Source organism: Girardinichthys multiradiatus, chromosome 9, assembly GCF_021462225.1.
Source record: "Girardinichthys multiradiatus isolate DD_20200921_A chromosome 9, DD_fGirMul_XY1, whole genome shotgun sequence".
Taxonomy (NCBI): domain Eukaryota; kingdom Metazoa; phylum Chordata; class Actinopteri; order Cyprinodontiformes; family Goodeidae; genus Girardinichthys; species Girardinichthys multiradiatus.
The window spans coordinates 20,047,154-20,063,348 of NC_061802.1; the positions used below are offsets into that span (position 1 = coordinate 20,047,154).

Sequence of the window (16,195 nt, forward strand, 5' to 3'; positions counted from 1 at the left end):
TCCCTTGTTGATATCAGAGGTCAGAGGAGAATGAGCAGACCAGTTTGAGATGATAGAAAGGCAACATTAGCCCAGATAACAACTCATGAAAAACATTGCTGGGTCTGATGAGTTTTGATTTCTGCTGCTACATTCAAATGGTAGTCAGAATTTGGTGCAAACATGAAACATGGATCCCTTCTATGTTGTATCGGTGGTTCAGGCTTGTTGTGGAGGTATAATGGTGTAGGGTTGTTGCTGACCGCATCTGTCCCTTTTATGGACACATGTAGCCTTTGACGGTGGCTCAATGGGAAAGGTAGCCATCTTGAAATTTCTCTAGCAAAAACTGCTTTCAGTGGTCAGTATGACTACAAAGAGCAGTATAAATTTAGTCCATTAACCATCTTCTGATGGCTACTTCCAGTAGAATAATGCACCATGTTACAAAGCTCAAATAACATGAACAAGATGATCGCTCTGTACTCTAATGACCTCCGCAGTCACCAGATCTCAATGCAACGCTTTTGGGATGTGGTGGAACAGGATATTCACATGGATGTGCAGCCGGCAGATCTGCAGTAACTCCGTGATGCTATCATATGGATAAAGAAAACTCTGAAGAATGGTTCTGGCACCTTGTTAAAATTTTTATATCAGAAAGACTCACGACAGCTCTTAAGGCAAAAGAGGGTTCTGTCATATACTTGTAATGTGTACCCAATAAAGATGGTGGTTAGTCAGTATTGTGCTCCAGTGTTATATTCACTTCTTGCAAAAACATACTCCCCCACTAGAGGGAGCAGGAGAGAACCAAAATAAAGTGAAACCCCGTCTTCAAATATGTCAGCTTCTGTCAGGAATGATTAATTTTAAGAACTACATTATACAGTTATATCATGCTCAACATTTCTATAAATATAAAGAGCAAACACCATTTACATTTAATGGAACTTGTGAAGTGATTTTTTTCTCTCTTTTTTTTTAAATTACTACATTAAAATATTTCAAAATGATAACGATTGTAAGGAATGTGTAGTTTGGATATAGTGTGAGACCATACATTTTTCACACAAATAAATATTTATTATTCAAAATTAGAACAAGCTAAATTAAACTCCAGCATGGAATTTATTGTCTCTTGGTACAACTCTTCTTCTGTGTTTGCAGACACAATAAATATTAATTGTACTTGCGTGCTACATAAATGTCAACCTCTACAACAAATTAGATGCTGTTGCTAGAATCAGACAGTCAAGTATCTTAGTACTTAGCTCTATTAGCAATGGTGCTGTCAGTGGAAAACATTATTGAGATATTGAGGAACATTAAAATGATTTTCTGAGTTTAAACCTCTCTATGAGTGATTTGGGTGGCTGCCCAGAAATATCTCCCTGCAATAAAGAAGGGAGATGCATAGACCCCTACGAGGTGCATCTGTTTCTCTCACTAATGCCTTCATTTGTTAGGTGCGCTTGATTTAATCCACCAAAGCAACACAAGTGTGGGGGGACGTGCTTTGAAAAGGTGGAACTGTTTTGCAAGCCCTGCAGATTTATTGTAGGAGTTCTAGTGAGGTTTGATTCTGTTAATGTGTTTTTGTAGCTTTACAATAAAGTCTTTCTGATTAGAGATGGTTTTTCAATTATTCTGATGTCAGAAAACTGCCTGCATGGGGTTTATTGAGCACAAATGAAAAAATAATTTAGATACATAATTAGCATTGCCGAGTTACCGCACCCTGACGCCTCGGAGCTCCACCGGTCCTTGGACCCTGGAAACAGTCACCACTTCTATCTAAAGACTCTTAAATGAACGACTCTCAAACAGTTTCTAACTTTTAGCTCCTTTAATCTAAATTAAGGCAGAGGAATGATTACAGAGATCAGTGCTGAGGCTCCGGTCTCGGACCGTAGCATCTGTTAGAGGATGACGAAGAGCCTCGATAGAAGGTCACATGTAGTTTTTATATCTGGCACTCCAATGCAATGGATGTGCTCTCCCTCAGTGATTATCAGTAGACTATGTGTCACCATTGTGGTGTCTATCTGTTAGGTTGTGTAGTAGCAGGTGTCCATACTTAATCTAAGTGTGCTGTAGGTTTCTAATCAAACCAGTTATACCAGCTGCTCCACTATCAAACCCAGTGCCCCAGCTTCAGGTCATTTATGACAAACCTTGGGCTGTATGTTTATGAGCATTCTTATCCTATTCTAACAAAAGGGAAACATTAGAACTTATACTTTACTTCACTATTGTATAAAAGGGAAAAACAGCTATGAGCATATTAATAAAGGTTATTCCTAACAGCATGAATAAAACAGTATTAATGAGTTTTGATCAACTTATTTAAATGCTCAAAAATTTGCTAAAATAGAAAAGGGAAAATGAATGCTTACATATTAGTATGTTTTTGATAAACAAATACTAAAAGTAAATGAAAAGAAAGTCATTAATCACACTAAGCTGGACCTCTGAGGTTTATTTCTGAGTGGAGGAAGTAAAAGGCAATGCTGCCTCTGTGTGGTGTCCAGTGCTAACTACTCAGACGTGCTCTTCACATCTCCTGGGACTCAACAAAAAAGTTACTTGTTATAGTGATAATACCATAGTACAGTTGACCTGATTTTTAAACATGTAGACGAATGAAATATTGAAATCAAACTGGAAATCAAACCACAGAAATATCATATATTATCTATTGTAAAACTCATTTAGATAGATAGATAGATAGATAGATAGATAGATAGATAGATAGATAGATAGATAGATAGATAGATAGATAGATAGATAGATAGATAGATAGATAGATAGATAGATAGATAGATAGATAGATAGATAGATAGATAGATAGATAGATAGATAGATAGATAGATAGATAGATAGATAGATAGATAGATAGATAGATAGATAGATAGATAGATAGATAGATAGATAGATAGATAGATAGATAGATAGATAGATAGATAGATAGATAGATAGATAGATAGATAGATAGATAGATAGATAGATAGATAGATAGATAGATAGATAGATAGAATTAACCTAATTTAATTCACACAATGGGCTGCAAGGTGGCCCAGTTGGTAGCATGGTTGCCTTGCAGCAAGAAGGTCCTGGATTCGAGTCTTTCTGCATGGAATTTGCATGTTCTCCCCGTGAACCTCCGGGTACCTCCGGCTTCCTCCCACAGTCCAAAGACATGCCTGTTAGGTTAATTGATCACTCTAAATTGACCTTAGGTGTATGAATGAGTGTGTGCATGGTTGTTTGTGTGTTGCCCTGCGATGGACTGGCGCTCTGTCCAGGGTGAACCCCGCCTCTCACCCATAGACTGCTGGAGATAGGCACCAGCTTCCCCGCGACCCACTATGGAATAAGCAGTATAGAAAATGACTGACTGACTGAATAACAATGAAATCCTGATTAAACATTTTAGAATGCATTGTTAATGTATTTGGTGTTAAGCTTTCTTTTTTTTCTGAAGATAATCATTTTCATTATACTTATTATAATGAAATATAAATATGAAATATATGAAATTATACGTACACCCATTTAATTGATTGTTAACACATCAAACAAATAAGCGCGTCACATAGATAATTATTCCCACCACCAGAAGGACAAAAATACAAGGGGCTAATCTAGATAATGATGCTGTAATTATGTTGGAGTGCTAAGCAGCCAGGACATTTTAAAGCAGGATCGGCTATATAATTAAAAATTATTAAAAATTGTCCATGCTTCAAAAGATGAAATACTAGGAATAGCACACCTATACCTGACAAAAGTAGCCTAAACACACTTCACATTTATTCATTTTACGTCCACAATCTTGAGTGTGTTTTATTTTATGAAAACTAACAGATGGGAAATGAATGTGTGGTTTTCAAAAAAATCTAACCAATACAAATCTGAAAAGTGGGATGTGCATTTGTGTTCAGCTTGCTGCAATCATAAAAGCTTTGTACGGTACATCTAGTGAGTGCTCAGTCATATTAGATTGACATCTTGCCACTACTGATGGGACTTTTGGATCTTTGAAGGGAACCAAATCTTCAGGATCTGTTTACTTCAAAGAGCAGATAAAAAGATCAGTTGAAATTTTCCATTTCTGAAAATGTATGTATTTCGAAAAATAAGCCGTTTTATCCCTAATATGGTGTTAAATATATTAATTTTAGGAAACCTTGCATGTGTGGATGAAATTCACAAAAAAGCTGAACCATCTGTTTTAAATAAGATTAACATATTTTTAAAGGTTCAAAATAAAACCAAGATATGTTCATGCAAAATAAAAAAAATTCTTGATGTATGTATTTTCATATCAAAATACAAATATCAAATACCAGTGTAGTTCTTTACTGCATAAATAGCATTTTAGCGCTGTATGTAATATAGAAACAAAATAAAGAAAGCAAAATGTAACAAAATAGAAATGACAAAAGACCACTTGAATTGTTTTGGCAGAAACAAAAATCACCGACTGCACCATTAAATATAACAATTAAGGCATGCACTAATGGTAAACAACACTTAACTGAAAACATTAACTAAATGTTACAGTTCTCAATGCAAATTTGCATTGAGAAAGGCGAGTTTCTTTCTCCTCTCTTCCTCTGCATGGAGCACACTGTTGCAGCACACTGTGCCACACGTGTCTGCCGCCATGACACGTGACGAAAACAAACAGTGAGCAGTAATTAATGAGCATACGCTGTGTATGCTCAAAACCCTCTTCCCCCACCCCCCTTTGTGCCTCTGTATTTATTTGCCTGAGTAATAAATAGATAATTTAAAATTAAATTACATTTTTGAAAGTAGCGAGTGGAGTTCATGCAGAGCATTATAAAACAAGCAAAGTAGTAGAACACAAAGAACAGCTCGGAGTGAGACTTTAGTTCTATTGTTCAAGGTAAAGAGCAGTTCAAAAGAATCAGATTGTTCAGTTCGTAAACGTTGCATCACTACTTACCACAGACTCTCAGTGTGTTTTAGGACTGGACCTTAACTGGCTCATTTAATTAATGAATATGCTTTTGTCTAGTCCTTTCCATTGTGGCTCAGACTAAATGTTTGGGGTTTCTGTCCTGCTAAGGTGAAATTTCAGTAAAACCAAGATGTTCAATTTTGGTCTCAGCTTTTGAAGCACCTTCTTCCACATATTTGCTCCTTGCCCCCTAGCTGTGTTTTTTTGCAGCTCCTCCAGAGTTACCATGGGCCTCTTCAAGTTTTGCTCTCCTTTTTAATCCAGTTTAGGTGGAAAGCCACCTCTTAGGATGTTTGTAGTGGTGCATCCTTGTTCCCTTCTCACATTATTGTTGGTACAGCACTCTGTGGGTTGTTCAAATATTGTTTTAAAATCTATCCCTGAATTGAACTTCTTAATACTCTATCCCGGACCTGTCACACGTGTCATTTGGTCTTTATGATACCGTTTCTTCACTAATGCTCTCTAACAAACATCTAAGGCCTTCACAGAACAGCTGTATGTAAACTGAGATGTGATTATTCACAAGTGGACTCTATTTACAGATTAGGTGAACCCAGATGGCTGCACTGATTTTTATTTAGGGTTATCCCAGTTAAAAGGTTTGAAAATAAATGTATGCCACACTTTTTAGATTTTTGTTTTGGGAAAAAAATATTTAATGCAATGTATATTTTTTCTTCCACAATTATGCACTTCTTTGTATTGGTCTATCACATTAAATCCCAATAAAATACAGCTTGTGGTACTATCATGAAATGTAAATGTAAAAAAGTTCAAGGGGTGGTAATACATTTGCAAGGTATTGTAGGTTGATAATGTTGCAAGCTGGCACATGTGAGGATCTGCTTCCTAACCATTAGTGTTACTATAAATAAACGTGATTGCAATGAATTAACCGTTTCTTTTTAAAAAGAAACAATATTGCAAAAATCACTGATAAAAACTGGACAATGCCTGACAGAAGTCTGAACAATTTTGAACTACAGCTTTGACCACCTTTCATGTACAGGGTAGCCATGTTGCACTGTGTGGCGATCTTTACTTTAGACTGCTGCAAAATGTCAAGATCCTGAATCTTTGGTGGTCATTCCATCTGTAAATGTTATGTGTTGCTTCTATACCCCCTTTAATACTTTCAGCCCAATGGGGTAAATCATTGTTGTCATGCCACATGGTTATTTTGACTCTCCCTAACAAAAAGACCTATGCTGTTTAATCTAGCTGTGAGAGATACACTACTAAGAGTATTTACTTCTATGCCATCACTGTTATGAACTTAAGTGACATGCCATTCTTAACCTATTAGGTTTAATACGATGTCTGCTAGGATTTATACACCTGTGGCCATGGAAGTGATTAGATCACCTGAAAATAATACTTGGTGGTGGAGCCAGTACTTATGGTAATTTGCTGTACCTTGCTGTCTAGGACATACACAGCTCAAATGCACTGCAGAGTGAATAACTATTCTGTTGCACTTTTATTGCATGTAAAACAGTTCATGTGTGACTGTATCAACCATAAATTATAACAACCAGACAACTTAGTTTGTAAAGAACATTGATAATGCTATTTGATTTCAGCAACAATGAAATTCTCACTAGCTTCAGAAAAAATCAATAATCATCTTTGTTCCTACTGACTTGATACTCAAAATGATCTATATTGAAAAATATTTATGTTACCTAGAAAATTATATTATTATTATTCATATGAATACACTACTTTTTTAACAAATGTAAATGTAGTATAGTATAACGACTTCTAGAGGTTGACCTGTGGTCACAGGTTCTTTTGTCAGTTTAAATAAATGCCTGATTTCAAGTATTAATAACTCGCCATATTGCCTAATCAGCATTTTGTCGTGTTTCAATGTTTTTGTATGAGTAGGAAACACAATAGAAATGCATTCAAATGCAGACGTTCATTTAAAAAGACGTATGTCAGTAATGGCCTCCGGTAATGTTAGAAAGACATTTGATGATTTCCACCCATCAGTCCTTTGATGTTATTTTCCTTCACTTTCTAATACATTTTACCCATTAACAACGTCAACATTTTGTAACCAAATAAGAAATCCAAACGCATTATAACAAACAACTTGAACAATGTGCTCAGTGTTTTCTTCATTGTAGGCGTACACCACGTGTGACGACGGTCCACAGCAAGAGACCCACATGCTTATAATAGCTGCATAGGTTTAAACGACGTTTTGTGCAATTTAAGATTAGCCTATGGGACTTTGTTAAAGTACCAACTGAGCTCTGTTAACTTTTAAATGTGAATGTTTTGGATAGAATAAAACAAGCATGATCACTTTGATGTTTACATAGAGCAAAAATTGCAATAAAGCTTTGCTTTTTCTGCTTTGGCGTAAACTCCATGTCATACGCAACGACCACGCACAATGCAAACACCGCAACTTGTGATTGGTTGATGCGGGCATGTGGGCAGGTCGGCGTCAGCGCGCAAGAAAGGAGAGCGCCCGCGACTGCGACCGTTCTGTCTTTTCCAGTTCAATGTTCCATCGAGCAGACACAATCACGTGCATGTACTAGCCGTTTAAGTTACCCGTCTTTAAACATCCAGATTCCCGTGTTTCATCGAAACACACGACAGAAACAACCATGGTAAAGTTAGCAAAGGTAAGAAAAAACATTTGTCCGTTTTTACCGTCACGCAGCAGGAGCGTGGGCCTGTGATAGATTAAGCTGTTAATGCACGAGGCCTTCACGCTTAAGTTGTTGCGTTTGGGAGAAGATTAGATTCTAATTCGCAATAGAAACATGTGCTAGTACACATAAGTGAATGAGTGGGTCATGAAGAGTTTTTAAGCATTTAGCAATCGAGAATGTTGGGCTGTTTTTTTTATTTTATTTAATTTTTTCGTGAAACACGTTGTTCATCGGTCGACAATACCGCGTTTGTGGCCTGGCATGCTAACTGTAGCCTGCTTTTCAAGATGGCACTGAACCGTCGCTCGGTTTATGCAGTAGCTTGTAGCCTTAATGGAAGGGTTAACTTCAGTAACTTAAACGGTCCGCTTAGACGTACGTTTATTGTTTTATATGTTGACTTGTTTTGTATATAGTCTTGAAAGTACACACTATTGCAGCTCAACCTAAGCAGTAGCTTTAGCTTGTGTCGCGGTTTCAACGCGGTTTCTTCAACACAGTCTTTGCCAATTACATGTTTTCTATTCTATAGATTGTTAGTAGCAGTTTGGTTGTAGTACAATTTATTACTCTTCTAAAGCTAATAACCTACCAATTTCGAACCTTGTTGGTTTTTTAGCTTAGCCCATATGTTAGCTGGCCTCCCTCATGATCCCCACGTGGGTGGGCGCACATTTTTGAGTGACACACGAGGCCAGCAACCACAACTAAGAGTGTGTATAATGGCGTACCAACACAGATAACGTCAAGTTTGGCTGTGGTATTTAATGCATTTAGCATTATAATTCGCTAATAATTACTTCAATTGTGTGGGGGAGTTTTTTTTTTTTTTTTTTTTTGGGTAACCTGGAATGTCGTACATGCTGTTAAGGAGATATACCTTGCATTAGCATAGATAGCTAGCAAGTTTTAAATCTAATTTGATTTTTTATTACGATTATGACAAATGCATACCAACAGTTCCGATGGTTTTTGCTTTATTTATCAAAATGTGTGGCGTTTTTATGTCCTCTCCAGGCAGCAAATCAACAAGCTCAGAAGAAAAAAGCACCCCCACCTAAACAGGTGGAGGAAGAAGAGGACTCCAGTGAGGAGGAGAGCAGCGAAGAGGAAGAGGTACTGTTCCCTAAAATATATTTAAAAAAAATAAATTTTTAATTGTTGTGGCAAAAGTTAAATGTTCTCTATTTTCTCATTAGACTCCTGCAAAGGTTGCAAAGAAAGCAACTCCAGCAAAAGCTAAACCAGCTGCCAAAAACGGTGTTACTGCTAAAAAGGCTGAAAGTGAGGATGAAGACGATGATTCGGGTATGCATTCAACATCTGATTCTTTACATTTTTGTGGTTATTCTTAACACTACATACCTGAAAACTGTTCAAGTACAAAATAACATTTACTTTTTATAAACAAGTGTCTCATCAACTGGCCAAAGGACCAATTTCAACTAGTCACTTTGTACACCCTTTTCCTCAACCTGTTGCATAGAGTCATACATTTCTTTGACAAATTAGGTTCTTAATTAAGATAAAGGAAACTTGGTCTGAAGAAGTTAATGCTCACCGTTTTATAAAAAGAAGAAAAAGAAAAACAATAATGAATTAGACTTTGTTGGTCAGTGTGTAAAGAGAATATCATGCTATCACCTCCAGTTTTAGTGTTTAAATTTCTAAAATAAACATACTTAATTCTTGACGCTCCGTCTTTTTGCTGCTCTTTGTTTCAAAGTGCTGTGAAATATTCTTAAAATAAATTTCTTCAAAATTAAAGCGATGGGGTCTGAAACTTTAAGAACAGACCCCCTAATCGCTACTTCTGTTTTGAAGTTATTGGGTGTAGCTGTGCTGGACATCTTTTTAGCAACTAGGGCTGCAACTAACCATTATTTTAATAATAGACTATTCTGTCGATTATTTTTTTATGATTAATCGGTTTTTATATTTACTGTCACTGTCATTAACAAAGCAGCACCCACATCTGCAACACTAAATTAACATTAATTAAATGAATTCACAGTATTTAACGTGTTTAGTTTCTTAAGTATGTTTTTTTTTTTACCGCACTGGCTCTTCCTCTCTCGCTTCAACTCAGACATGCTTTCATCTCAGGTGTTCATGTAGAGAAGTCATGCTTCCATGCCACCCCAGACCATTTTTGCATATCTTGCAGTTCACTCGTCTTTTTACTGCATCTAGGGTGAAGTGCTCCCATACTTTTGATGTCTGTGTTCGTGTTTTTTCTTGTTTGTCCCCCTTTTCTTCCGTGACTTTTCGTGCTCTGCCATCTTGCTCAGTGCAAATGCGTTTGTGCCTCGTATGGATTAATGCGCGTGGAATGTCGTGCAAAACAAGGCCAACTATTAGCTGATTTCTTCTTCTAATGGTAGATCACAGCGTTCAGTGGCTCAATACTGCCACACATTGGCCACAAATGTTACAGATTGGGTTAAAAAATAGACTGCCTAGGGCAAAACGTGATTAAACTAGTTGACAACTATTTTAATCCGATTAGTTGTTTCAGCTCTGCTAGCAACAGAAAACATCTGTAGCTAATGAGACTAGTTTTAGGTTGAATATTTTCACATAACAATGGATCGTGCTACATACATAATTTTACAATTTAGGTGTAACATTAGTTCTTGTTTGTAAAGTGTTTTTAACAAAGACTGTGTGGAAAACAGGGTTTGCAAAACTCATTGTAAATAATTAAGCTTTAACTGTATAAAGACTCTAAACACCAACAGAAGTTAGTATAGTTTACCTGTAAGGAAGTTGACCAAAATTTATAAAGCTATTAAGTTGTTTTCTTTAGTCATGTATACCTTTTAAATCAAAATTTATGTTTGCAAACGTCTTAAGTTCTTTAATTTAACCTATGAAAACCTTTAAATGAATCACAGCAATACTGTAGATTTTTAGGCTGAAGTAATCTAAAGGCTACAGTGATGCTGTGTTGTTACTGTAAGAAATCTTTATCAGCAAAAATTTTCCTAAACTGTCCCATGGTTTGACGATCTACAGAAGAGTCATCCGAGGAAGAGGCGCCTCCACCTAAAAAGACACCTGCAAAGACCACACCTGCAAAAGCAAAAACACCAGCTAAACCCACACCAGCTAAAGTAGCCCCTGCAAAAGCAGAGGAGTCGGATGATGACGACGATGATGGTAAATGGTGTTGACGCTAAAGCAGCTTTGTTATCCATGTGAATATGTAATATTTTAATTTTGAATTGTCTATATGTCCCCACACCCTCCATTTCTTGGCATGCATGGGGTTGTTCAGTACTCATGTGTGTTATGTACGGAGGAAAAGCAAAGGCAGTGCTATGTCTTCGGTGCCGGCGTGTTTTGCTGTCTGCCGGTTCTATCCTCAAACGCTGTGACACTTTTTACATTTGCATTATAGTATCTTCTTTTGCATTGCTGCTGTTAAAATGAAAGACTGGATTGTTGTTTCCTGTGCAGATGAGTCAGAAGAAGAGGCCCCACCCCCCAAGAAAGCAGTCAAGCCAGCTGCAAAGCCTGCCAAGGGTGCTGCCAAGGCCCCAGCAATGGCAGCTGCCAAGGCCGCCGCCGAAGAGTCCTCTGATGATGACGATGAAGAGGACGATTCAGAAGAAGAGGCCCCACCACCCAAGAAGACTCCACAAGCCAAACAATCAGCAAAGCCAGCAGCTAAAGTACAGGCTGCTGAAGAGTCATCTGAGGAAGATGAAGATGGTAAGACCAGGCCTGTTTGCTGTTGCATTAATATAAAATCAGTGTTAAATTTCTAAAGTTTTATGATGATCAAAAGGGACTTAATACTGATTGTGTGATGTCACCTTTTATATATCTGATGCACGTTAACGGCATTGGCTCATGTTTGCTTCGTCCCGATGAAAGGATACTTGTTAATTAATGTTCACGTTTTACAGACTCTGAAGAAGAGATGGATACCACTCCAGCTCCTGCAGCCGCCAAAGCAAAGAAAGCAGGCATGGTCAAAGCAAAAGAGGAGTCTGAGGACGACGATGAGGAGGATGATGATGAGGAGGAGGAGGAAGAAGAGGGTGAGACTGAGAATACTATTTTAATTAGTGTTGCAGGTGTTATACCTGTTGAGGTTCAAGCTTTATATTTGGGTTTGTGTGCTCCGGCTTTTCCTCAATCTTTCAGTTTTTAAGTTTTTATTTTTATTTAAGTTACTGGATTGGGAGGTCCGGTTTATAATTCCTTCATTCTTTACAGAAGCTCCAGTAAAACCTGCAAAGAGAAAAGCAGAAACCAAAAAAGAGACGCCACTTGCCAAAAAAGCAAAGTCAGATGGTGAAGGTAATAAAATGTTTTTATTGAAGGCTTTGGCTAAATCACTACATTAATGCAGCTTTATTTAAATAATGGAAATGTCTTGTTTTTATTAGGTTTTAGTCTTTTTGTTGGAAACTTGAACTCCAACAAAGATTTTGAAGAGATCAAAGAGTCGTTGAGAAAATTCTTCACAAAAAACAATGTTGAGGTCACCGACGTCCGGCTTGGAGGGTCAAAGTAAGCAGTTATGAGTTATTCTTGGTTGCTGTGTACATTGAGGATTATTTTTTTGTGTTATGGGATGAACTATTATGTTTTATCAGATTTAAAAAAATTACAATTTAAAAGTAGTTGTCTTGCAATTCAGTTTTGTGGGGGTCTACTGTCCTGAATGTTATTTCAGCAAAGAGAATTAATAAATTAAACATGCCTCTTTTCTGTTTTACCTTCATAGGAAATTTGGCTATGTAGACTTTGCAACTGAGGAAGATCTTAACAAAGCTCTAGAGCTCAATGGCAAGAAAGTCATGGGTCAGGAGGTGAAACTGGATAAGGCCCGCAGCAAGGAGAACTCACAGGAGGGCAAGAAAGGTATTCTATTATCGATAGAAAAAAATTTGACGGTGTGTTTGGTTTTGGTCATTTTTTTCTTCTCGTGGACATGTTTCTAATTCTGATTTGTTTGTTTTCAGAGAGGGATGCCCGGACACTGTTTGTGAAAAATCTACCTTACTCTGCAACAACCGATGACCTGAAAGAGCTGTTTGAAAGCGCCGTTGATGTCAGGCTACCTCAAGGCCAAAGTGGTTCAAACAGAGGGTAGGGTCATTTTGTTTAAACCATGATCTTGTTAAACAAGGAGAGGCTTTTCTGATTTCTCCAGTGTGATCGTTGCTAAGAATCTTAGACACACCTTGTAGAAAATGTTCAACATGTTTAATACAATTTTCTCGGTCTGCGAATTAATATTCTTTCCTGCCTTTCACAGCATTGCCTATATTGAGTTCAAAACCGAGGCTGAAGCAGAGAAGATGTTGGAGGAGGCCCAGGGCGCTGAACTGCAGGGGAGGTCCATCATGGTTGACTATGTTGGAGACAAGAGCCAAAAAGGAGCAAGGGGCTCTGGTAAGCATTTAAAGCATCATGGCAAGATGAACTTGGCTTTTGTATTTAAAGTGTGTCTGGTTTGTTATAATTGAAATATTTATATTCAACAATCTGTGATAATTTAAAGGTGAATGTCCTGAACAGTATTAATCTAACTTTGCCCTTCTTGTCATGCAGCAATGGGAGCTACCAGCAAAACATTGGTGGTGAATAACCTCTCCTTCGGTGCCACAGAGGACGTGCTGCAGTCCACTTTTGAGAAGGCCGTCTCTGTAAGGATCCCTCAAAGAGACGGAAGACCTAAAGGGTAAATAATGGAGCCCTTTTACAATAGTAACTCGAGTACAACAGCTGTGCACCTTCTCATGAGCTCCTGTTAATCTAATCTATGATTATGCATGGATTCGCACGAGAAGCAGAGCCAGTGCACAGTTAGAACTGGCTTTGCCCTATTTTCATTTGGGTATCGTCAAAGTCTAATGTGCTACAAGTCAGGTCTTCTTAAAAGTACCAACATAGATAGTAGTTGTAATTTTTGTTTTTCACACTTGTGATAAGTTTATTTCCCTAATGTAATGCTCTTGTTTCTTAGCTTTGCTTTCGTAGAATTTGATAACGCAGATGATGCCAAGGAAGCTTTGGAAAACCTCAACCACACGGAAATAGAGGGCCGCTCCATCCGACTGGAGTTCAGCCAGAACAGCGGTGGAAGAGATGGAGGCAGAGGAAACTCTGGTACATTTTTACTCTTGTCTGCTTTAAAAAAAATTTCAATTGATTTAACCAGATATGATGAAAACTTGATCTCCTGAGACCTCTTGAAGATTCTTAGATAGTCAAGTCCTGATCTGGTCTTATACGTGTGGCTTAAAGTTTTTGTAGCAGTTATTGTCTACAAAATGATTTGTAACACTTTTTTTTTCTTCCATCTCTTCTGTTTTACCAGGTCCAACAAAAACTCTTTTTATTAAGGGTCTTTCCGAGGAAACGACAGATCAGACTCTTAAGGACTCCTTTGAAGCAGCTGTGGCAGCCAGAATAGTTACAGACAGGGACACTGGTGCATCAAAGGGGTATGTTTTAATAGTTCCAGCTTCATGATGCTTCTCATGAGCACCTATCTGTCTATCAGTGACAGTGTTAAGGATTCGCATGAGAAGCAGAGTGAACTCGCAGTTAACAGACGGCTTTCTAGGTGGAAGTTGTCCATGTCTGATGTGAGACAGTTCTGATTTCTCAGATTAAAACAACTTTTGTGAAATAAATTGAAATTGTTTCTTACAACTTTTAAGACCTGACATAAATTGTCAGCTTGAATGTTGAGTTTCCTGCCTGCTTTTAAAAAAATTATAAAAAACCCAAAGTTGAGGGTTTCACAGTTGGTTTCTGACAATGTCCTGCAATTGTTTCAATGATTAGCAACCCAAGTTTCTCTGTCAACAGTTTTGGTTTTGTGGACTTCGATAATGAGAGTGATTGCAAGGCAGCAAAAGAGGCCATGGAAGACAGTGAAATAGATGGGAGCAAAGTGACCCTGGACTACGCCAAGCCAAAGGGTGAAGGTGGCTTCCGTGGAGGCAGAGGTGGAGGCGGCGGGGGAGGACGAGGTGGTTTCCGCGGAGGCCGCGGCGGGTTTGGTGGCTTCGGTGGTCGCGGTGGAGGCAGAGGAGGAAGGGGTGGACGTGGAGGCGGACGTGGTGGTTTTGGAGGTAATATTTAGGAATATTTTTACAATGAGGAATTAAACTGGACATCTCAAATTCAAACTTGGTTTTAGACATCTATGTTTGATGATTCTTCATTTTAATGATGCTTGGCAGTAAAATCTTTGCACTTTCCTTCTTTTAGGTGGAAGAGGAGGTGGATTTGGGTCCAAACCCCAGGGAAAGAAAATCAAGTTTGATGACTAAATCTTTGGTCTATTTGTTTTTTTATGTTTTGCAACGGACTCTGGCTTCATCATTTTTCAGAGCCTTTGGACATTCCAGAAATTGTCATAGTTATATTTAACTGTAAACGGGGCATTTTAAGCCCTTTTATCTAGACCTCCCTCATCTACTATACCTTCCTGTGCCAGAATGGTACTTCAGACCTTTTCAGCTTTTGTGCTACATGTGAGACCTGAATGTCCCAAATGCAGACCTGCACCTCTTTTCCTCCTAAGGTTTTTCAGAAGGAGTAAAATGGAATATCTGAAAAGCAAACTGCTTGTTTTGTCAGATATATTGTGTAAATTTAAACAGTTTGTATGTTTTCATTTTACCTTTTTGTAAAAAAGAATTTACCCTTGTATCCATTTTTATTTTGTTTGTGTTTTAGGTTTCATTAAGTTTTACTGTGAGGTTCCCCCCCCCCCTCCCCCCCATGGTTCATGCCGCTGAATGTCTGTCACAGTTCTTTGACAGGGATGAGTTGCTGAGTAAGTTGTGGATGCAAGACCACTGTATTAACCAATTTTGTTTCCCCATCTCAAGATTTTCAATTGATGTAATAAAACCTGATAGGGAATATTTTTAATTTTTTTGTCGAAATTAAATCTGCAATGTCTGGCTTGCAAAATGAGGTATAAAACGGGTCAGAAAGTACCTGTACAGTTGATGTCCTCCTTAGTCTGTGGATCCCATAGATAGGGTTGGGAACAAGGGGAGGGGGGGGGGTCTTAAGAAATCAAAGTAATAATATTAATACAAAAAAGTCTTTAAAAGGATTCCTTCAGTCTTACAGGACTGAATAAGCATGGTAAAAGGGAAATTATAAAACAGTGGTACCAGATTTGATTTCGTATCCAATTGTCTGAAGTTTTTGTCCTTTGACTTCACATCCTTGTGTACTGACTTGATTCCTTGTTTACTTTCACCTTCTTCCTACATGAGTCTTTTTCAATCTCTGCTTCCTTTATATATTTTTATGTATCCTTTCTTGACTTCCTTGTCCATATTTTCCTCCCTCGTGTTTTGTAGTTTTATTTTGTTTTTACTTTCTCTCTTCGTCCTTTCTTCCTTGCGACCTTACTTTTAACCCATTTCCTGCTTTTCATTTGTGTCCTACCTCCCTTTCTGTTTTTCTTTCCTTGCTTGTGTGCTGCAATTTTTCACTGGTCCTTGTTTAGTTGTTTCCTTTCTTTTGCCCTATATTTCTCTGCCTTCCTTAC

The 16,195-nt window shown here is 37.8% G+C and overlaps 1 protein-coding gene and 2 non-coding genes across 4 annotated transcripts; all 3 read left to right on the plus strand.

The window, feature by feature from the left end:
- Positions 1-7,463: 7,463 nt before the first annotated feature.
- ncl (nucleolin) lies at positions 7,464-15,629 on the plus strand. 2 transcript variants are annotated; one of them, XM_047375218.1, is made up of 16 exons: positions 7,464-7,620; positions 8,668-8,766; positions 8,850-8,958; positions 10,669-10,812; positions 11,113-11,367; positions 11,565-11,699; positions 11,878-11,961; positions 12,051-12,174; positions 12,392-12,528; positions 12,630-12,756; positions 12,926-13,062; positions 13,222-13,351; positions 13,637-13,779; positions 13,991-14,117; positions 14,488-14,753; positions 14,893-15,629. In XM_047375218.1, exons 1-16 carry the CDS (start codon positions 7,603-7,605, stop codon positions 14,952-14,954), a joined length of 2,097 nt encoding a protein of 698 aa, XP_047231174.1. In that variant the 5' UTR covers positions 7,464-7,602; the 3' UTR covers positions 14,955-15,629. The 2 variants fall into 2 exon arrangements, with proteins under 2 accessions (XP_047231174.1, XP_047231175.1); XM_047375219.1 differs by lacking the exon at positions 10,669-10,812.
- Positions 10,898-11,035, plus strand: LOC124874577. The gene has a single exon (XR_007039843.1). It is a non-coding gene; the product is annotated as a small nucleolar RNA SNORA57 (small nucleolar RNA).
- On the plus strand, positions 14,146-14,272 carry LOC124874582. Its single transcript, XR_007039848.1, has one exon. It is a non-coding gene; the product is annotated as a small nucleolar RNA SNORA75 (small nucleolar RNA).
- Positions 15,630-16,195: the final 566 nt, after the last annotated feature.